This window comes from Globicephala melas, chromosome 14, assembly GCF_963455315.2.
Source record: "Globicephala melas chromosome 14, mGloMel1.2, whole genome shotgun sequence".
NCBI classification, from domain to species: Eukaryota; Metazoa; Chordata; class Mammalia; order Artiodactyla; family Delphinidae; genus Globicephala; species Globicephala melas.
The window spans coordinates 35818633-35842106 of record NC_083327.1 but is presented as its reverse complement, the minus strand read 5'-3'; the positions used below and the strand labels follow the sequence as shown (position 1 = coordinate 35842106).

The window sequence follows — 23474 nt, the reverse complement described above, 5'->3', positions numbered from 1 at the left end:
AGACCCTAGATGATTTCCAGTCCTCCCACCTTGGTCCCCTCTCAACTGGTAAATCTCAAGGGCTCATCCATTGTTTTACACCTCATCGCACCTAAATAATCCAGCTGCCCAACCACACAGCGTCCACCAGGGGGGGTTGAGAAAAGAGGTGTGTTTCCTTTATGGTCCTCACGATCCATTATTCCTTCCTTCCCAAGTCCAGGGTCACAGGCAGTGTAAATTAGGTCACCTCAAGCCCTTCGCTCTCAAGGCTGGGGAGAGGCCCGGTCTCTCCTCGCCGCCCCTACCCAGTCCGGGAACAGGAAGATGGGGGAATCAATACGAAAACCCTGCGGTTCATTCGGCTCGAGGGAGGCCCTGCGAGCGCGGCAATGGCGAAGCGGCCAGCGGGGGGACTTCGGGGAGGGCGGGAGAGGGCAGGAGGCGTGGTGGCCCCGCCGGCGTGACCGCACGTGTGCCCGGCGCGGTGGCCGGGGCCAGCGTGGTGGCCGGGGCCAGCGTGTGGGGCGTGTGGCCGGCTCCGTGGCATTGTGGGTGTGGCGGGGATGCCTGGGGCGGTGGTCCCGGCGTGGGTGCGCCACGCGCCGGGAACAGCAGTCCTTGGGCCCGGGCGGCGCGGGCGCGGCCGGCGCTCCAGCAGAGGGAGCTGTGCGCCCGGCCTGGCTCACGCACGGCGCCGCCCCCTTCCTCTTGTCGCCGCCGCTGCCGCTGGGCCCGCCCGCCGGGGAGGGGCTGCCGGCCTCGCCGACAGCTCCTTCCTGCTTCCCGCAAGTCCTCGCCGCCGCGCCGCAGGTCCGGTCGTGAGTCCCGGCTAAGAGCTGCACGCCGCCGCCGCCGCCGCCGCCGTCGTCGCCGCCCGGCCCGCGCCCCCGCCTCTCCCCGCGGCCCGCCCGGCCACCTCGCGATCGCTCCGGAGCCCGCGCCGCCCCCGCGCCCCCGGCCATGCTGTCCTTCCAGTACCCCGACGTGTACCGCGATGAGACCGCCGTGAGTACCCCCGCCGCCCCCTGCCCTCCCCTCCTGCCCTCCCCTCCCCCTCGGCCTTTGTTTGCAAGGCCGGGCGGGGGGCGCCGGGCTCCTCCCTAGCCGAGGGGGCCCTGGTGGCGGCCACCCTCCGCCTGCTGGCGGCGGAGTCGGTGGTCAGCCGCCGCTGGGCCGCTTCCTAAGGAGATCAGCGGGGTCAAGGGCAGACGCCCAGGTGGGAATGGGCATCTTAAGGGAGTGGGAAGACAGAACGTGTCACTGCTTTTTGACCGGAGGAGGCTCTGGCTTAAATATGGTGGTAGGAAAAAGTGTGTATGCGTGTAGGTGATGTCCAATTATAAAACAAAAGCAAACTTTTTCAACTCACAAATTAAAAATACTTAGAGTTGAAGTTCATTCATTCGATTTTAAAACGTGTATCGAGCGCTTCCCCTGCCCTTGGCCGAGCGCTGGGCGACGGGCGCTGGGGATGCAGGGCCGGGCCGAGGTAGAGTCCTGGGGAAGGTGGAGCAGGGCCCCGAGCTGTGGCAGTGTTGATCCGAGTGTTCCTAAACTAGAATAGGAGTTGGTGGGGTCGAGACGAGGTCTTCGAAGGGGAGAGGATGACCTTTTAAAGAATGAAGTTTTGCCTAGTGCAGGGGTTAGCCACCGTTTCCTTCAGCTGTAGATGACCTCAGGGTCACTGTTGAGGTCCCCAGGGTGGAATTCTGGGCAAACACTTTGTGTGTGTGTAAAAATTAGTTTGGCATTTTAAGAACTGGAGTAAATCCAAATGTTGTGGGCATGATTCTGTAGGAATAGCCAAATTCTTCAGATTACTTAAAATGGAATCCAAATAAAAAAGATTTTTGGAGGATGTTCTAGGTTTTTTTCTGTTTGCTTTGACCTGATTTATGCCAGAAAGTCTGTACTTTAAAGCAGTCTCATTTGGGGATAAAGGGTACTGGGGCTTTAGAGTAAAGGACGTATTGTTTTAAATTAAGATTCCCAAGTGGCACTGATGCATCCATGGTTTCTTTGACCTGTGGTCATCTGGGAACCATGTTTTCTCAGCCGGTCCAGCTGCTTGCTTATTAAATTTACTCTGACGCCCAAGAAGCTCTATCCCTGTGGTTCAGAGAGTTGTTTCCTTTGTGTCTGGGAGTAAAGTGATCCAGCCGGAATGGAAAAGAGGAGAGACCAAGTAAGAAGAACTGAGCGCTAGTTCTGGTTCTGTCACTCACTCGCTGGATGCTCTTTGGCAGATAACTTACCTGTTACAGGCCTTCTCTCCCATACATGAACTATTCGGGCCGGCTTGGCTAATCACAGAGCTTACTTGCTGCTGTAGTAAGAATATCATCATTTATTCATTCACATGATGGTCCAGCCATGCAGTGTAACGGACTTTAGTAACGGGAAGACATGAATATCTCAGTTTGGTTCTTGAGAATCTTTGAGTTTTCAGGAGAGGTTAAAATTATAAAGAACTATTATGTGGGTTTGATAAGTGCTGTTTTAGATTTGTTTTGTTTTATTTTTAAAGGCGGGGTTGCTTCTTGCTTAGTTTTTCCCTTTAAGGGTTACCAAAATCCTACAGTTCACTTATCTGTGTTTTACAGTTCTTGAAAGGGTTAAGTGAAGATTTTTTGAAGACATCAGAAAGCTTAGGAACAATTAACTTGAAAGAGTATACCGTGGATTTTAATACTCTCCAGTTCCTTTTCATCAAAGAACTCACGGTCAACCTCAAGGCCAAGGAAATGTGGTTCTGGTCCAGCCTGGACCCTGCTCTGTGGGTCCCAGTGTATTTATCCCAGCCCTGATAGCCTGCGTGGAGTATCTTTTTCCTGTGACAGAGTCCTGATTACTAACCCTAGGCTTGACTTCTGCATTTGCTCAAATTGGGGTCCTGATTTCTAGGATGGGTTCGTTTCTCTCCAGCAGGTGCTAGAGATTGCTGTAGCTCTCTGTCTCTCTCCCTTGAGCATCTTCCAGCTACGTACGGCAGTCTCCTGCTGAACTGTGGGGTTGGAGCATGCAACCCTTTGTGGTGGATTTCTGCTTTAGTGAGCAGAGTTTTGGAAACCTTGCCATTCCACTGTAATGCCGTTGCCGATCCCCCCCGAGAGTGTTGCCCTCAGGGAGTTCGGGCCTGCTACAGCAGTTAGAAGAATGTATAGGGTGAGTGGAGAACACAGGGGAGGATGAGATTAATTTTCATCAGTAGGAAGAGACAGTATGTGAATTGAGCCTGGAAGTTGGCCAGTTGGTTAAGGTAGAAAGGACATTTCTGGCGTGTGACTTAAAGTCATCGTTATATAGGGCTGTACAGTCATGGAATTGCATTTGTTTTAGGATGGCAGGAAGGCCAGAATATCCGTGGGTGGATGAGCTTGGAAAGGGAAAAAAAAGAAAATGGGGCCAGGTTTGATGGGCTCTGCGTGCTGTGTGTACAAGTCTGCACTTCATCCTGAAGGCAGCAGGTGAGCTGTTGAACAATACAAGTGAAATATTGAACAGTAACAGTGTCTTATCAGGACTCTATTTTTAAAGGCTCTCGGGAAAATAAGGCATGGTTTGCAAACTTAAATCAGATGGGAGAATCAGATACTGCACAACTTGAGTTCAGGGGATGTAGCTATGAGATCACCCCATTTGTAGGGTATCATCTTGTAAAAGAAAAATGTAGGGAGTGGGCGGGATGGGGGGAGGGCACTTGGCTCCTGGGATTCTCCTGGAGAGAATCAGTTTCTTGTGCTGGTTAAAAATGTCTGCTTGATAACTAACTTCAGTCTGCTTTAGATGGCGATGGGGCTGTTTGCTCAGAGGTAAACACCGTTCAGGAGGCAGTCCAGTGTAGGATACACTGGGTTCTGAGTCAAGGTCCAGCTGTGCACCTGCCAGTTCAAAACTGGCCTGCTTCATTAGCCAAAGGTTGAGTCCACAGGCTTTGAGGTCGGCTCAAGGTGGGTCACGGTCCTCCCTCCCACTTACTAACAGTCTGACCCTTGTCAATTGCTTTAATTCTCTCCAGCTTCAGTTTCCTCATCTGGAAAAATGAGTTGGTTAATAACCTCCCAGTGAGGACCAAATCAGATAACGTGGCTATGGCGCAGTGTTTAGCTCACAGTCGATCTGTGGCCCTCCAGTCTCTGTGAATTGCATTCTGTAGTCTGGAAAGTAGGACTATCATCTCAGGGCTGCTTTAAAGCATCAGGCACGACAACATGGATATTCAGCGAATGTGCATTGCTTTGGGTCTAGCACTTGGCCACACCTTCACTTAGCCATAATACCAAGATGACTTGCAGTTCATCTTTTCCCCTTCTTTATGAAAAGTGAAGTCTTTGGATATGTCTGAGTTCTAACAGCATCATAATCGAGGAACGTTTTTTAAGCGTCCAGTCTGTCCCCTCCAAGGAGTATTTGGGGAAGAGCTGTCGGCAGCTCGTTTGGAGTCACAGCGCTGATTCTGAACTCGGTATGGCCCTGGGCGTGTTGCCATCTTGTGCCTGACATCGCTCCTAAAAATACTGGATTGGAAGATCTTTCACAACTTTAAATGTTTTTGATTCCTTATTGACAGAGAAAAGATGGTTGTTACTGTAAGCATATTTTGTAACCATTCCAAGGTGTGTAAAATGTAAGACACTTGCAGATGAGAAGAAAAGACAGAAAGCTTTTCTTCAGTGATGATAATCAGCTAAAATTTAGAGAGGCTTTCGGTAAGGATTGAAAATTGGTAATTTTAGGAAGACTCATCAGGAAGGCTTTCGTCTGATTTTGTCAGTTGCACTTGTCAGTCATTGTTTGCTGAGAACAGTTCCTGTGTTCCACCTGAACTGCCCGTTCTTCCAGGTGTGCATTTCCCCAGGTGCTCTCCTCTGGCACCAGATGAGGACAGATGCTGACCCCTTGCAGAAAGCCTGAGGTTTGAGGCTTGGGGGAGATTCTTCTCAGTTGGCCAGCAGCCACGCTGAAACTTTGACCAGCAGCAGAAACAGCAGGTTTTCCTTTTCCAGGAGAGTGTTCTCTTTCCTTCGGAAATAGCCCTTACATTTTGGTATTATAGAACAAAACAAGGAGACAGATGCAAAACTCATTGGAGGCACTGGTAGTCTTCTGGACAACCTCATATAAGAAGCCTTAGCTGGAATGTTAATGAGTTGTTGAGAGAGACTTGACTGGAAAGACGTTGTCCATGTGGTTTCATTTGATTAGATTAATCACGTGAGTATGAAATGGAGAGGTTCTGCAGTGACATTTACCTGTGGATAGTTTCTTTAGGCATCATCACCTGGGGAGTGGCGACTCCCTGTCATTCTTCTGGTCTCGGTTCGTCTCTGAGGGCAGGCCCAGGAATTTGGTTTTTCAGAAGCTCCCACGTGGTTCTGAAGATCAGCTCCTGTGAGCGCTCCTGGAAGTGTCCCCTCAGTCAGGCCCTTCTTGCGCTCGGCAATTTTATTCATTAAATATCAGGGTAGTCCCAATGCGTGAGGCCTTTGTGCCTCCTTTTCTACACAGTGAAAGAAAGCATTTCATAACAGTGCACTAAACGGAAGAAAAGCTTCAGTTTTAGAAACGTTCTTTTATGGCATGTAAGTCAGCTTTCTCAGCTGACGTCACTTAGTATCATTGCACATTAGTTAACTTGCTTTCTGGCAGTTCAGACTTAAAGGCACAGCGGATCATATTGTACATTGTAGGGAGATTTTCTAATCATCAGTCAGCTTAGCGAGAACAGGGCAGTGCACTCGTGTGCGGTGGCTCCCTCCCAAGCGTGCCCTTCCGGCATCCCCACTGCACTGTGTAATTCTGTGCTTTGCTACGACAACACGTTTTCAAGTTTCTTTAGCACAGCGGCAGGCCTTTGTTTTGTGTTGTACAGATGGAGCGGTTCCTATTCTGACCTTTCATCTTTCTTCCCTCTCTAGCTAAAACGTTCTTTTCATGAAGGGTGGCTTGACACCTTTGAGAACCTGCCAGCTTTGGTTCATGTGGTAATTTGGGCAGACACGTTGCCAGTGAGCCAATTGGGCTGTTTCTGACTGCCCCTTTCCTATCTCTGTACCACATTCGGAAAGTAGTAACTTAATTGGGATTAGACACTAGTTATCTAATACCATATTTTGTCTTTTGCAGGTACAGGATTATCATGGGCATAAAATCTGTGACCCTTACGCTTGGCTTGAAGACCCAGACAGCGAGCAGACAAAGGTAAATTAGGGTTTATGATTAAAGATAAGGCGGGGAAGGGTAAGCTGTGACAAAGTGAGAGAGAGGCATGGACATATATACACTACGAAACGTAAGGTAGATAGCTAGTGGGAAGCAGCTGCATAGCATAGGGAGATCAGCTGGGTGCTTTGTGGGGTGGGATAGGGAGGGTGGGAGGGAGGGAGACGCAAGAGGGAAGAGATATGGGAACATATGTATATGTATAACTGATTCACTTTGTTATAAAGCGGAAACTAACACACCATTGTAAAGCAATTATACTCTAATAAAGATGTAAAAAATAATAATAATAAACATAAGGCGGGCTTCGTAGCTCAGACCAAACCCTAGACATCAATAACCGTGGCGTTTCCCTTCTGGTATCATCCTGTGTTGTCTGCAGTGAGAGGGTGAATAGACATGTTGGTACTGCCACTTTTCTGTGAAATGATTCATGGGAAAGAGGTGAAAGCATTTTTAGTCCCATAGAAGGTCACGTAACTGTTTTGAATAATGTTCATGGTTTATAGGGACACTAATGAACCAACTATTTGAAATGAAAATATTTGAAAGAAGGAAAACAGAATTTTACCAAAGGAAAATGAAACCCTACAGAAAAATTATGTGAAGGAAAAAATTGCCTAATACATTTTCTCCAAAGGAAAGAAAATCGTATATATTTAAGAAGTACCAGGTCCTGAAAACTGAATGCTGGTCATATAGATTACTTATTGATTTTAATGCAACAACAATAAAATTATAAGAGAACTAAATTCTAAGCATCCTCTTATATTTTATAAGGGGGTAGGGGGAGAATTTTCCACTCTGTGTAAAAATATGAGGCTTTCCTATTCTTTTGGAGAAACGTAGTATTTTGAGCTGAAGTCTCATTTCGTTAACGAAGCTTACCTTTAAGTGCCATGTCCCATGGGTATTTTCTCCTCCTTGGAGTGCCCAAGACTTGTCATTTGAGATTCATTATTTACATATACTCTATGTGGTTAAGTTTGCTTGGTTGAGGGAATAGTGTTTCTCCAGTCCACTCTGAGTTCCTTGACTCTTTTATTTATAGCCATGCTAACTTAGTATGTAAAAATATGTATTCAATTTCTAATGTGCTCAGCATTCCAGAAGTTTATTTGAGCTTCTTTAGAATCCCAGAGTACATTTCCCATTAAAAAAAAAAAAAGTTAATGCATGCTGAGTAGTTCTCTAGGCCAGCTTCTAAAAGCCTATGTCTTAGCTGCTCTTATATCTTGTGGTCCCTTGCCACCGTATATACCAGTGTTCTCTGGAGAACTGAACTCAGATTTCCAAGGCAATTCAGATTTTCCAGGAAGGCATTCCCTTCTGATGTGGACCTGGCTAGTGGAATCGGAATTCTCTCCTTGCCCATCCCCCATCCCCAACCCTTTCACACTCCCTGGCCAGTGGGGTTGCAGACTCCACCACCTTCATGTCCTTAGGGAAAAGCTTCACCAGGAACGGAGTGGAGGGAAGGGCTTAGCCAGGCACGATGATACATGGAAGAGGAGAAAGTAGAGGCAGGAATCAAGTCTTTCTTCATTTCCAAAGCACTGGCCTGCCTGCTTCCCTTTCTGCCGCTCTCAGCTGTTCTTCGTGACTAGCATTTTTCTCCTCCTCTGCCCACTGCAGAAACTCTTAAAACTTCTTCCCTGTCCTTTCCCTTGAAGTAAGCACACCACCATTTTGAGATCTTCTAATGGTTTTTACTTCTATCTATACTGCCTCATTCTCACCCTTTCCTGATTCCCTTCAAGAAAGACAGAGGTCTCATGGGTGAGAATGATTGGTATCTGGGTTTTCATTTTCCTTTGGTGAAGCAGTGGGTTATAGAGGTTGATGGGTAGCCATCCCCAAGTGAGAAACAGATGGGTCACTTGAGGGGCAGGCAAAGGTTCTAGCTCCGCAGGTAGGCTAAGCGGAGCAGGGAGCAGGTGTGGGCCGCCTCCTAGCCTCCACTCTGCCACAGATGACCTTGTCCATCCAGCTTTGGGCTGAGCTGTGACAGGATTGAGCCTGGGAATGGAGAGTCACAGGCAGCTTCATAGGCTGTAATGGAGGGAAGGAGATGAACTTCCTGTGCATCGCTGGAAAACTGTCCCCAAGGACTATCTCTATGACGATTACTTTGTCTGAGGTATTGGGTACAACCTGGATTCCTTCAGCCTTTGATGGTGATTGAGTGATGCAGCTGTGTTGGAACGACCCAGCTTTTGTTTACGTGTTAATGGATGCATACTTTGCTGTTCCTTAATTGATGATGGCTGGTCCTGTGGTTGACGAGCCACTTACTAGTAGATGAAACTTTGCCAATTGGTGATCTTGCAGTCAACACTGGATAGACGCTAATGACACTGACGTATACACTGTTATTTTCGTGGTCTACATTGACTGGTTGTTTACCATGTGCAGGGCACTTCACTGGTAGCTTTGCATACCCTATCCCATTCAGTTCTCAAACTCTGACATAGGCCTTTTTATTTTTCCCATTTCACAGATGAAGAAATTGAGTTAGAGTGATTAAGTAACATGTCCAAGTTCACGTAGCTAGTAAGAGTGGAACCCAGGCAGTCCAGTGGAACCCAGGCAGTCCACATTAAAGAAATGATAAAAGATCAAAGACTCTGGGTGTAATAGCTTTGGAAATGCAAGCTATAGGAATATATTCATGTCTGTGCTTGCCGTGGGACTCTGTATGTCCTCCTGCAGGTACCCTCGGCTTCCCCCCACCCCCCTCCCACGCTGACCTGTTCAGACGGTGTACCTCAGGTGTCGGAGGGCTTTGCAGCTCGTGCCTTCCCCCTGCATCCTCCATACACACCTTGCCCAGTTCCCCCTAAACAACCTCGTTATTGACGCGAGCTAGTTGTCACCTGAAATCTGATGAGTGAAATTTCGGTCTCAGACTGAAAAGACAGAGTGTGTTTTTCTAACACTCAGAAGAGCAGCAGGAACACTTTCTACTCACAGTGAGAGGCACGTACACACAGGTGTATTAGCCATACCTTGGTGTAAAGGAAAATCTTCACGTAACCTCTAAATCAAAGAAAAACTGCTTGTTACGTTTTCAATGAAAAACCAGCCCGGAAGTGAGGAACATTGATAGCTCATTTATACTAAGATCTGAAATGCTGTCGGTAAGTCTTTGATTTAATCTAGTATTTAATATAGGTTATCCAACTCTGAGAGTTCCTGGCATTTGAGGCTCTATCCTTTATAAAAGAATCTCAGAGCAGACTTGTAACTTAGAAAATTCTCAAAGACAGTGGTGGTGGGGACTTGAATCTGGGTGAATTCTTTCAAGCTCTGAAGGCCCACGTAACCCTATTTTATAGAAAATGTTCCAGTTTGTAGAAGATCCTACACAACTCAGTTGTTTCTTTGAGGTCAATTCAACCTTTGTAAAGAGGAAACAGTGTTTTCAGCACTGCCCAATAGATGATATAATGTAAGCCACGTAGATAATTGAGAGTTTTCTAGTAGCCACAGTAAGTAACAAGAAACAGATGAAATTAATTGTAATAATTTAATCTAGTATACTCAAAATATTAGCATCTCAGCATGTAATGAATATAAAATACTGTTAAGATATTTTACATTCTTTTTTTTAAAAGTAAGTTTTCAAAATCCAGTATATATTTTATACTTATAGCACATATCAATTCAGACCAGCCACGTGATCAGTTGCTTATTTGCTACATGGGGCTAGGGGCTACCATTTTGGACAGTGAAGTTAGGGACCAACCTTTCTTGTGAATATAGATGTAAAGACTAAATAATGTTAGCAGGTTAAAAAAAAAAAAAGCAGAATTTGTCACAGGAATTCAAGAACAATTTAATATTATTACATTCATAGATTAAACCTATATTCTATAATTAACCTAGTTAATATTTTAAGAATTAAAATCCAAAGCTAAAAATAGAAATAACTTTAATAAGATAAATATTCAAAACAACCTAAGCGCTAGGCTGGAATATCTCTGTCACTACTATTTTTGTATGTTTGCAAAGCTTTGACCAGTGCGATAAAACATGAACTGAAATTTGTACAGGCGAAGATAAAATTATCATTAATTATAGATTCTATGATTATGTGTCTAGAAAACCTCAGGGAAACAACTGAAAACTTTTTAGAATTAATGCGTTCAAGTGACGTGAGTATGTACCAAATAAATGTAAAATCAATAGCAATGATGAGAAATCAACCCATCTGATAGCAAAAAGCAAATACCTAAGGAAGAAGAGTTTTCAGGCCTACTGGGAGAGTAATAGTGTCACTTCAGAAATAGGGAGATCTAGAAAAGGGCCAGTTTGGGGCATTATTTTTTTTATTTTATTTTTTTGCGGTACGCGGGCCTCTCACTGTTGTGGCCTCTCCCGTTGCAGAGCACAGGCTCCGGACGTGCAGGCTCAGTGGCCACGGCTCACAGGCCCAGCCGCTCCGCGCCATGCGGGATCTTCCCGGACCGGGGCACGAACCCGCGTCCCCTGCATCGGCAGGCGGACTCTCAACCACTGCGCCACCGGGGAAGCTCCTGGGGCATTATTTTTAATAGTGAAAAATTGGAAATCACCATTTCCAACAATAGTTTAGTGTTTAAGTCAAATCTGGTGGATCTGCTTAACGAAATAGTACATGCCTCTATTAAAATGTTGGGCTGTAAAGATTGCTTTCTAAGTGAAAAAGTGCTTAAGGTAGAATATGAAGTGGGAGAAGGATGCAAGATTGTAGTGCTCCCAGTGATTACAACTTTATAAAGTATGTGTGTAATTCTAGGAGCATCTGTATGGAAATACAACCTAAACAGTAATAAGATAAAGGGAAGGCTCTGGGTTAAAAGCCCTTTAGACATCTCGTAAGTGTGATATACTCTTGAGGTGTCTGAACCATAGTGAAATCTCACTGGGGTAAATGGGACACCAGGGTAACCTTGGAAGTTTTCAGTGTGAGATGGCAGAGAGGGAGGTTTGCAGTCATTAAAAAGGATTTGAAGACAGATAGGCAGGTCCCAACAGATGGTCAGTCCATACTTCCCATTCAGCAGGCTCTTCCCTGGTGGAGCAGTGGTTAAGAATCTGCCTGCCAGTGCAGGGGACGCAGGTTTGAGCCCTGGTCCGGGAAGATGCCACATGCTGTGGAGCAACTAAGACCATGTGCCACAACTACTGAGCCTGCGCTCTAGAGCCCACGAGCCACAACTACTGAAGCCCACACACCTAGACCCCGTGGTCAGCAACAAAGAGAAGCCACCACAATGAGAAGCCCGCGCACCATAACAAAGAGTAGTCCCCGCTCACCGCAACTAGAGAAAGCCCGCGCATAGCAAGGAAGAGCCACCGCAGCCAAAAATAAAAATAAATAAATCTATTTAAAAAAAAAAAAAAGCTTGTCCTTTGCAGGTCATGGAAGGAAGTATGTAGCAGCCTTGATGCACCCCGATATTTTGACACCGAGGTAACTTGAGCCTCCAGACTACTAATAGCAAGACACCCATCCCCCACCCACTGACAGTAATGTGCATGTGATTCACTTCCTAATCTTTAACTTCCTAAGTTTCCTGTGGGACACAAACAAGTGAACCCCAAACCCCACACTCGGCCTTAGCTCTTTGCAGCCTCTTTCTTCCTCTCAGTTGGTGTCCTGGCCCCTTTGGGTGTGCCCTGTTCAGATCTCATTTCAGATACTGTCACGGGCCATCTCCTCTTTTCCTGTCGATAAGTCACTCTGCATGCCCCTCCATGCAGCTGATAGCCCTTCCTCCTTTGTCCTGTCTCCCATCAATATAAACCATTCTCTTCGTGACCAGCAGCAGCCCCATTGCCAAATCCAGTGACCTTACCATGGTCCTGCGTTCTTCACCGTGCAGATGGACCACACGTCCTGGGGAATAGTAGAGACTTGTATGTCGCCAGCAAGGGGACTGCTGTGCCCCCTCAGCTTCGCATTGCCTCTCAATCCCTTGCAGTTTACGGAAGCAGCCGTCTCGCTGCCAGGTCCCTGTGAGAGTACCGAATGCGTATTTCTTTCCCCTGGCCTCCCCGTCCATCGTGGTGCAGTCAGTGCACGTGGCACCATCTGCGCCCCTTCCTGATAGTGAGAAAGTCTCTGCATCCCAGGGCTTGGTTTTGCAGCCCTAAAGTCCAGATAGAAGCAATGTCCTTGTAGCCTTTTGAAGAGTCTCCCCATTTTACTCCATCGTATTGTGGCTTCAGCCTCTTGGTTGAATATTCCAGAACTTGTTACTGAGTTAGTGAAGGGGAGATACAGAAAGGAAAAATTTACACCTTTCATGGGATAGCTGCTGTCATTGTAACTAGTTGTCAAGTCCGGCTTCCACAGAAGCTCTGTCCTGGGGCTTTGGTACAGGAGGTAAGCAAATGTAGAATACCAGCTGCAGATATCAAATGGCTAATTTATTTTTCCCTCTCTGAGAGCTGCCTCAGGCAAAAGGACAGTAACAACAGCTCCATCCCTTGTGGATCATGAGAGAAGAACTCTTAATAGGAACCAGCAAAAAAAAAAAATTGTTTTTATGTTCAGTCCTTCTAAAAAATGACATCACCATTTGTTTCAGAGAGGATCAAAGGAATACAGAATGTAGGTCTTTTCCCCCACACCCCATTTGTCTGAGTAGTTGGGGGTCGCCCATTACACCTGCTGAGAAGGGGCTGTGAAGGTAATGAACAGAACAGTCCCTCAGTCTTACAGGTGAAGAAGCTGGAAACGTCCCCTTTCTGCCCGCACTGTTCCCTTCCTTGGCAGGAAAGATTTAAATCTCAAAGGACTTCTGATCATCTCTAGGGTATTTAAATAGCCTAGGATTTCTGTGTAGGTATTTTAATGTCACAGAGGTCGGTGGAGAACAAAGTTGAGGGCAGTCAGCACCTTTCCCTGGGATCCTTTCTGCCTATCCTAATATGCGGGTTGTTTCTTTGCTTGCGTGCTTTTGTTTTTGTTCTTTGAGGTTAACCCTAAAAGCAGGTAGCGTGAGGAGTTGCTGCTCTGTGCTGGTATCAGTCTGGCCTAGCTCTCCCTGGGCGGTGTGCTCTCCTAAAGTGGGGCAGAGCCAGCGTGGGCAAGAACTGGTGGGGAGCTGGGTGAGCCACGATCCTTCTGTCCACTTGCATTTCCCCTCAGGCTGTCAGGCCGCAGAGGCAACCGTGGAAGCTTGCTCCCAGGACTTCCACTAACATGAAGGGCCAGTTCAGTGTCTCTAAGCCAACAGACAGCAGATGAAGCTGACTGGGAACTGAGGAATACTGGATATAATGAACAGCATAGGAGACTTCAGGTTTTGGGTTTGGTTTATGGTGTTCTTTCGAAGACATCAGGACAAACTGTGAATATCCTCTTTTTAAGTAGTTCCTTCATCCTGTGAGTTTCCAGGCGTTTCCCATGTCACCTCTGTTGGGAGGCAGGGTGGAGAAACAGAATATTTGCCAGATGGGAATAGAAGTCATAGCCCTTGGTCTTTCATTTTCTTGGCCTTTGAGCACAGCCAGCTACCTTACCTGGGATTCCTTTTCTTCATCTATAAAATGAATATAGTCACACTCAATTCATCTTAGCTCCAAGGTTTTAATGACACCCAACTGAGAAAATGCATGTAAAAATTCATTTTCCCCACACAGCAGAGCTGTGTACAAAGATGATACATCCTGGGCACTTCTGCTTCAATGTTTTGAGATGTAGACCTTCAGCCTCTAGTCCTCTTATTTGCTTACTCAGAATGTTGAACTTTAAAGACGCCTCTGTCTTTTTATTTTCATCCACAAAATGAAGCAGGATTTTCCTTTTGAATTCTAGTTATTTAGAAAAAGATACTTAAATTCTAAGCATTGAATTCCCCACACCTCCGCCAACGGAACCGTGGCATCTAAGTGTGGCTTAGTTGTTCTAAAGGACGACGACTGAACTAGGCCAAACATTACCTTAAAGCTATTTGGTAGTGCCTCTTTTAATTGGTGTTTTCTGAACCCACTGGCAAAGCTGGCCTGTGAAACGCCCTGCCATCCATTCATTAATGTTTCATGTAAGGACCTGGATTGAGAATTACTACTGTGTTGTTCCTCCTCTAGTGGAAACAGGAAATGCTCTAGGTAAATCTGTTACCACATATCATCTCAATCTGCAAGGCGTCTCAGGTCTTAAAGGTCTCACCACCTCCTACAGAAAGGTTTAGCCTTATGTATGTTCGCAAACACACTTCTGATAAATCCGCAGTTGAAATCTGTATTTAGAGAACGACATCCTTTTGATCTGTGCATGGGGTAATTGTCAAAAGTATGATAGAATTTGCTGGTCCTGGGCCATCCTCTTTTCTAAGCAGTGCTCTCTCTTGTCTTTTTCTGTCTTCTTTCTCTTGCTTTCTGTAATGAGCTTTTTGAGGCAAGCAGTATAAATGAATTCTGGCCATGTTAGGCAAATAAGGAATTCATAGCAAGTATATGAGGCCAGCTCCTGGGATGCAGTGAGGGCCAGGCTTAGAGCAGGCAGGAACCAGACAGTTGTGGGACTCCGTGGTAGGAATTTCCACTTTTCACCCAGCACTGCTGATGGCATCAGTGATTACAGTGATTTGGCCCTCTGTCGCTTGTTCAAGTGACTGCATCCCAGGAGAGGGAGTTTTGATTGGCCAAGCTCCAGATGTGTGCTCACTTCTTGGCTGTACTGTGACAATGAAAAAAGATTTGGTAAAAGCCTTAGGGACCCTCTTTGGCTTCTGTAGTGGCAGGACAGCTATGTGAGGTTAGTATCTCACTACGCAGGGTAGAGCCCTGGGGAGGAGAATGGATGCTGGCTGGCCCTAATGCCATAGGTCCACTGGTTTCATTCCCCTTCCTTCTCCATATGTGCTCATGCCCTCCCCTTCTCCCCCTGTCCTGGGTTTACCGGTGTGCCCACTGCACCAAGCATTGGGTTAAATGGGGGTGAGGAAAGGGATGTGTTGTCATGAGCAAGACAGATGTGGCCCATGCTGGCCTGGACTCACACATCAGCCTAGGAGACCAGAGATTGGAGTTGGGCGAACCACGTAACCTTTGAGCTGCTAGAGGTCAGTGCCGAAAGGAGGCTGAGCCGCATCTTGAGTAGAGGCTGGGAGTCTTGCCCCGTTTGTTCACCACCAGGGAAAGCTCCGTTTTAGAAAAGCAGACCCCAAACCATTGATGAAATTCTTAAGGTGCTTGTGTGCATTTAACATTAATATGTTCCCCGTAGGCAGCTACTCGGCCTTGGTTCCAATAATCTGCATGTCCTCTATGAGAAATGCTGATATCAGACATGGTATCTTTAGGAAAACAGTTATGAAAGAACTAACAACTAAAGAACGAAGATAACTGACGTTTCTGAGCCTCTTTCTTTTCTCTTAGGTATCTGGAATCCATTCACCAGCCCATGCTGCCATGTCCAGGGGGAAAGCATTCAGTCATAAAAATCACCTGGGCATTTGTTAAAAATAGACACGCCCAAGCTCTACTTCTGTAGCATCTGATTTGGGTAGAAATCTATTTCCCAATCACCTCACCAGGTAATTCTTAAGATCCAGAAAGCTTGGGAAAACTGCCCTAGAGAATGCTTAGACATGATTAGAGAACAATAACAACACCTTTGATTTATATAGGGCGCTTTCAAGGAGTTAAGGTTCTCATAGATGCCTCACTTGTTCGTAGCGTCTTTGTAAATTAGAGGGACAGTGTTTGCGATTCTAATTTTCTCATTGGGGGAAATCAAGGCATGTGTCACAATAAAGACCTCTGGGTCTCTCCTGTGTAACACTGGATGGCGCTCTGACCATTTGGGTCAGCTCTCTATTCAATCATGCACGCCGTTCTCTGGAGCTCCAGTTCTGCCTGTGTAGAATCTCATACCCTTCTTGTTTTTATCCAGGCTGTCACTGCCTGGTTCAGGCGTGCATTGCCACTGAGCTAGGCATTCAGTAGCTTCCTAACTTGTCTCCCTTCTTCCAGAATTTTTTTTCTACCCTGTTCTCCCCAGAAGCTGATGAGAACCCTTCGAGATCTTGGAACCTGTTTATTCATGGGAAAGCAGTAGTGTATATTCATTTAATGAATAGCTTTAGAGGTAGAAAGACAGGTTTGAATCTTAACTCCACAGTTTTATCAGAGTTGTGACATTGGTCATGCTTATTAACCTCTCTGAGCTTCAATTTTTTTAAAATTTTTTTTTAAATTTATTTTTGGCTGCATTGGGTCTTCATTGCTGTGCATGGGCTTTCCCTAGTTGCGTCGAGTGGGGGCTACTCTTCGTTGCGGTGTGTGGGCTTCTCATTGCGGTGGCCTCTCCCGTTGTGGAGCGTGGGCTCTAGGCACGCGGGCTTCAGTAGTTTTGATTCTCGGGCTCTAGAGCACAAGCTCAGTAGTTGTGGCGCACAGGCTTAGTTGCTCCGCGGCATGTGGGATCTTCCCAGACCAGGGCTATAACCCACGTCTCCTGCATTGGCAGGCGGACTCCTAACCACTGTGCCACCAGGGAAGCCCCTAAGCTTCAATTTTCTGATTTATAATCTGGAGAAAACTACTGTGTATGGTTGTGGGTAAAATTGAGTGATAATGTTTTTGAACCGTGGAGCGGAGTGGTTGACACAAGTAAGTGCTTAATAAATGCTTGCCATTGCACTTATTATTAAATAGTTTAAATAGCACAGGAACTATCTGCTTGATAATTTAATAGGCCTCATCTTTAGAGCTATTTGGGACAAATTCTTTTACTGCAATTATTTCTTGGGCTCTGTTTAGATCTCCTTTCTTTTTGGATCAATTTTAGGCATCTGTATTTCCTAGAAAATTGTCCGTGTCATTGAGATTTTAAAATTTACTAACAGGGGATTATGTGAAATAGTTCTTGTAATGACTTTACTCTCCTTGTTTGTGTCTCTATTTGTTGGCTGTGCTGGGTCTTTATTGATGCGTGCAGGCTTTCTCTAGTTCCGGCGAGCAGGGGTACTCTTCGTAGCGGTGCACAGGGTTCTCATTGCGGTGGCTTCTCTTGTTGCAGAGCACGGGCTCTAGGCGCGTGGGCTTCAGTAGTTGTGGCCCGCAGGCTTGGTAGTTGTGGCTCGTGGGCTCTAGAGCGCAGGCTCAGTAGTTGTGGCGCACGGGCTTAGTTGCTCCGCGGCATGTGGGATCTTCCCGGACCAGGGATCAAACCCGTGTCCCCTGCATTGGTAGGCGGATTCTTAACCACTGCGCCACCAGGGAAGTCCCTGTCTCTCTTTCTTTATTATTTCAAACTTCCAGCATCTGTAACTCCTCTCCCCTTTTTGACTGGTTTAGCCAGCGCTTCGGTTGAATGCATGGGAGTTTTTTGGTTGCTGTTTGTCTTTTTAGAAAGAAATGGTTCTAGGCCTTATAAGTTGTACTCTTTAATTTTCTAGCTCATTAATTTCTTTTTATTTCGCTTTGTTACTTTAAAACTTTTTGGTTTGAACGTTTAGTTAAATTTCACTCTTTCTCATTGGTGGATCACCTTTTCCAGGCTTCCCTATCCAGCCCTTGGGCAAGCTTCTGGTGGATTCCTCCTCTCCTACCCTGCCCATGCTTGGCCAGCTGAGCGGCTCCTGGAAGAGCTGTATCAGGCAGGACTCTTGACGAGCAGCACCTGAAAGCCAGCTCGCTCTAGCTCATATAAAAAAAAAGGAGCTGAGTGGCTCACATAATTGAAGATCAGTACATGCCTTTAGGCACAGCCTGAGCCGGGACTGCACATGATATTTCTGGAAACCTGTCTCTCTTTGTCTCTTAGGTCATCTGCTTTTCTCTGATTGTTTTGTTTTCTAGTAGCCTCTCCCACGTGGTAGGGAAAGATGGGCCTTGCCCCTTCAGGCTTTACACAGTCCTGACAACCCCACATCTCATAAGATTACTTCTCCTTCCAGTGTTCACCTCAGTCCCTGAAACAGGATTCTGGTTGCTTAGCCTGGGTTCATAGCTACTTTATTGACTGTTACATGTAGAGAAGAATGGACGAAAGACTCTGCCTATGAAAGTGAACAGGGTTTACTTATGTGAAGAATGTAGAAAGGAGTTAGCATAGTTCGAACATAGAGGTATCATTAACCTTATCTATGACATTCAGTGTAAGCTGCCGGCACCCAGAAATGATAAAATCTGATCGAGAGAGAGGGTAACCCCCAGACTTCCCGAAGTCGTAACTCATTTTCCAGGCCCAGCCTTTCTATTTGGGTACAGAGCACCTCCCCTGGGCCAGATGTACCTCATCAGTCACAGTGTGGGCGCTGTCCTGCAGCATATGGCACACCCAGGCACCAACACCATCCCCCGAGCCTGTTCCAGGTCCACTCCTGAATCCATCCTGTGGACTAGATCAGGTCAGCTGCCCCGATGTGTGTGGGATTCATGAAACAAAGCCCTTAGATCAGCCTCGAGCCTCATCCTGCATGGACGTCCTGCCCGGCTCTGGATCAATCCCTGGATCTCGGGGAGGGGTACTCTGATGGCTAGCAGAGGTCACACCTCAGCCACTCCACCCCCAGTCTATCAGTGGGGCTTCCTAAAGATACCGAAAAGAAACAGATCTCAACTCGAAGTGTTTTTACCACATTCTAAGAACTTTAATTCTTTTTTTTTTTTAACATCTTTATTGGAGTATAGTTGCTTTACAGTGGTGTGTTAGTTTCTGCAGTATAACAAAGTGAATCAGCTATATGTATACATATATCCCCATATCTCCTCCCTCTTGCGTCTCCCTCCCACCCTCCATATCCCACCCCTCTAGGGGGTCACAAAGCACCGAGCTGATCTCCCTGTGCTATGTGGCTGCTTCCCACTAGCTATCTGTTTTACACTTGGTGGTGTATATATGCCCATGCCACTCTCTCACTTCATCCCAGCTTACCCTTCCTCCTAACCGTGTCCTCAAGTCCATTCTCTACATCTGTGTCTTTATTCCTGTCCTGCCCCTAAATTCTTCAGAACCATTTTTTTTTTTTTAGATTCTATATATATGTGTTAGCATACAGTATTTGTTTTTCTCTTTCTGACTTACTTCACTCTGTAAGACAGACTCTAGGTCCATCCACCTCACTGCAAATTACTCAATTTCATTTCATTTCATGGCTGAGTAATATTCCATTGTATATAGGTGCCACATCTTCTTTATCCATTCATCTGTCGATGGACACTTAGGTTGCTTCCATGTCCTGGCTATTGTAAACAGAGCTGCAATGAACATTATGGTACATGACTCTTTGAATTATGGTTTTCTCAGGGTATATGCCCAGTAGTGGGATTGCTGGGTCATATGGTAACTCTATTTTTAGCTTTTTTAAGGAACCTCCATACTGTTCTCCATAGTGGCTGTATCAATTTACATTCCCACCAACAGTGCAAGAGGGTTCCCTTTTCTCCACACCCTCTCCAGCATTTATTTATTTATTTATTTTAGAAGATGTTGGGGGTAGGAGTTTATTAATTAATTAATTTATTTTTGGCTGTGTCGGGTCTTCGTTTCTGCGCGAGGGCTTTCTCTAGTTGTGGCAAGCGGGGGCCACTCTTCATCGTGGTGCGCGGGCCTCTCACTATCCCGGCCTCTCTTGTTGTGGAGCACAGTCTCCAGACGCTCAGGCTCCGTAGTTGTGTCTCACGGGCCTAGTTGCTTCGCGGCATGTGGGATCCTCCCAGACCAGGGCTTGAATGCATTGCCCCTGCATTAGCAGGCAGATTCTCAACCACTGCGCCACCAGGGAAGCCCTCCAGCATTTATTGTTTGTAGATTTTTTGATGATGGCCATTCTGACTGGTGTGAGGTGATACCTCATTGTAGTTGTGATTTGCATTAAGAACTTTAATTCTTAATGTTTTAGTTTTTCTTATTTTTCAAATACTCTTGTTATAGTTTGGATTCCCTCACTGATACAAGAATTATTCAAGAGAGGATTTGTACGTGTTTGACTTCGTCCTGGTTGGATTTTTAGTTAGGTTTGGATTTGATGTGCAGATCACCTCTGTCCTTGCCAGGCTTCTGGTCAGTAGTGTGTACACCCAAGAACGGAGCCAAAAAGGGTTAGTGTTCCGACTTTGAAGGGGCGCCCTGGTGATGGTGAGATCTGAGAACAAGGCTTGAATCTAAGGTCGGAATGAGACTTTCTGTTTCCTTCCCCCTTGATTGACAGTAACTAGCCCAGTGAGGGAACAAGTTGATTTGCCTTCAGCAGGACAGGCAGAGAAGGTGGAAAGAGTCCTGGCAGGGCTTCTGGAAGGCCCCACCTGGTCTGTTACCCACATGCAGCGGGAAGCTTAGTGGGAGCCTTCCTGACCTGAGAGCAGATGGTCCCAGAGAGAAGAGAGGGACCCACTCTGGGCTTTTAATGTTCAAGGAGAAGCCCCGTGGGTTTTGGGCTTTCGCCTGTTGGATTTGACGTGGCTCGTCCTTGGGGTTTGTAGGGGTTTGTGGGACCAGGAAGAGAAAGGCCCCTCTCTGGGTTGAGGTAATGGCATTGTAGTTACCACCGTGACCCGAGCAAGCTTTTCTTTGTCGTCTGATGGACTGCTAATGTTTGAAAGTTCGGAGCGCACTGGAAAATAAGGGGCACTCTTCTCTCTTTTGGGTGTAGGTTCCTAAATCTGTCCGGTACATTACCCCATTCCTCCATAGTCTCCGTTTCTAAAGCTGTCTGCTGCAGCAGCTGCCTCTCATCCTCTGTTGGGCATGCCTCTGGTTTTCCATGTGACCGTCCAGCCCTCCTGGCCCTGGGTCCTCCTGCAGCCTCCGGGATGAGCTTTGCCACCTCTTGCCTTCTCGTTTATGGGCATATCCCTGCACTTGGAGAGTCATCTCCGAATTCTGCTACGCTCCCAGCAGGGAGAGGGGGTCCAGGTGTGCTTCCTCCTCTGGCCTCCAGGATGCTCTCAGCCCTTCACACATGACTACGATCGGGGTTTTCTGCCAGGCCGTGCTGTGGCACCAACCACTTGCTTTAACCAGCTCATTCATACGTGCGTGTCTTTGTGTGTGTGTGTGTGTCTATATATTTAAATAAATAATATATTTACACACACCTACATATAATTTGCAACAGAAACTCCTCTAAGTTTGTGGGTTGTAGATAGCACCATCCCTGGTTTCACCTGGGTGGTACCCATGATGGAGTGGGTCTCCCACCTGGAAGTCCCTCCTGGGCATTGGACTGCCTGCCTGCCCCACTCCCCAAGGCCTACACCACCCTATCCCAGCAGTAGTTTCCCCTTCATTTGTTCTCCTGTAGCTCTTATCTTATCCATGTGATTCATGTGTTCAATCCTGTGTTGCCTGTCGTGATGTTCTGTATACATATCTATTTAATGAGGAGCTGTACGCCTCCTTTTTATTCCTATATGTAAAAATTGTGCTTGTAGAAGGACTTGAGATATTTTGTGGATTAAAGCATAGTACATATGAGGACAACTTGAAAAAAATTCTTTCTGAAGACAGTGAAGGTAAAGGCATCTCCAGCTCCCACACTGAGCCACCCTTTGCCAGGTAGCTTTGTTCTGTTGTTTGTTCAGATCTGCCCTCTGAACAGCGTTTAATGCGTTAATGTGTACGGTATAACATCGTTAACTTACAGGCACAGTGTTACACAGCAGAGCTCTCAGATTTAATCGTCTTGCATAACTGGGACTTTGCTTTGAAGATTTCTGATAGTCAAGGCAGAATGCAATGTGAATTGGATTTCTTAGCTTTGAGCAGCTGTTCTTAGAACAATATTTTCAGACTCATCCGTAGCTATGAACTCTAAACTATGAACTCCAAACTCCCCTTTAAAGGCTCAGCTGCTGGTGTCATTTCATGGGCTTTCAGGTTTCAGTGATTTTAAAAATATCCTGGAGTGTGACCTTCGATGCTGAGACTCGTGAGGGACAAGGAGAATTTCATTCCCCTCACCCTGCTTCTTTACCATTCTGCAATTCCTCCAGTTTTTCTTTTCTTTATCCTTATACCTCTTTTCCCTTTCCCCCAAATTTGCTCTAATTTTCAGACCCAGAAGCCAGACTATCAAATCCATAAATGACCAAGAAGGCATTACTGGCGTTCTTTGGAACCCCGCATTTCACAAAGCCCCTTTACAGAAAATTTGTGCCCGCCTTCATGAAAAGGACTTGCCCAAATGAGAAATAGGTACACTATGACGGAACTTAGACTGTTAAGAACTTGAACACTGTCTGCATCTAGATACTGGACTGGGAAGGGTGCAGTCTTTGAATATTGCTCTAGTTAAAGTAATTGACTCACATTTGTGGGTGAGAGGTAGCAAGATTATATATAATGTGCCTAGTTATTTAGTAGCATTCCGACGGCTGACTTAATGGTTTTCTGAACATTTTAAGTGAGAAAAGCCAGTGTGCCTGCTTTGGTGTGAGATGGGTTCTGTTGCAGCAGTTGTAACTGTAGCTGAGAAGCAAAGCAAGATAGAGAAACCGTGGGAGGGTGCAGTTCCACCTTTCCAGGGAAAATGAACTGAGGATCTATGACTCATGCACCCGCCGTGGTCCTCCAAGATCCAGGGTATGAGGCCTAGATGCAGCCTCGTACAAACACAAATCAGACGGATTAGGGAAACGAAGTCTGCAGGGCTCCCTCCTCAGAGGACCCCCAGTGGAAGGGGAAGGGGCCAGCCAAGACCCTCAGTCTGCTGGGGCCTCAGGGTGGGAGCCCTAAGCAGCTAGAATGTTCTGGCGAGGCCCTCTGGGAAACAGCCATCAAATCTAGATGTGAGCATGCGCTGTGCCCATCTTCTCTGTCCCTACTCCCATTACAGTGGTCGTTCCTGCTCCTTTAGAGCCCAGCCATTCCACTTGGCCTTGTCTCCCACTGGACCGCTGCCCCGGCTTCCTAACCGGCTTCCCTATTTCTGCTTTTGCTCCCCTATAGTCTGTTTTCCACCCAGAGCAAGAGTAGTCCTTTGAAAAGTTAAAGCAGACTATGTAACTGTCTCCTCACCCAGGCATAGCTTGTTTGCATTTGGAATGAAGATTCAAACTTCACATCTGCCCACCAGGGCCCACGGGATCTAGCTCCTGCCTGGGTCTCAGTCTCTCTCACTCATCCCCAGCCTCCCTGACCTCCGTACTCTTCTCACCTGCCAAGCTCCTCCGCCCAGGGCCCGGCACCTGCAGTTTCCTTGGCCTGGAACGCTCTTCCCGTCTTTACAGAGCTGCTCCCTCTTGCCTATCAGATCTCAATTCAGAGCCTCAGAAGAGCCTCCCTGGCCATCCTGCTAGAAGTAAGGACGCCCCCATCCCAGTGT

The 23474-nt window shown here is 46.6% G+C and overlaps 1 protein-coding gene across 1 annotated transcript in view; it reads left to right on the top strand.

The window, feature by feature from the left end:
* The first annotated feature begins 864 nt into the window (after positions 1–864).
* PREP (prolyl endopeptidase) overlaps positions 865–23474 on the top strand; it is a 136825-nt gene continuing 114215 nt past the window's right edge. Inside the window, exons 1-2 of the mRNA XM_030882944.3 lie at positions 865–987; positions 6109–6183. Of these exons, the coding sequence (XP_030738804.1) occupies positions 943–987; positions 6109–6183 (120 nt within the window). The 5' untranslated portion in view covers positions 865–942. The remainder of the gene's footprint in view (positions 988–6108; positions 6184–23474) is intronic.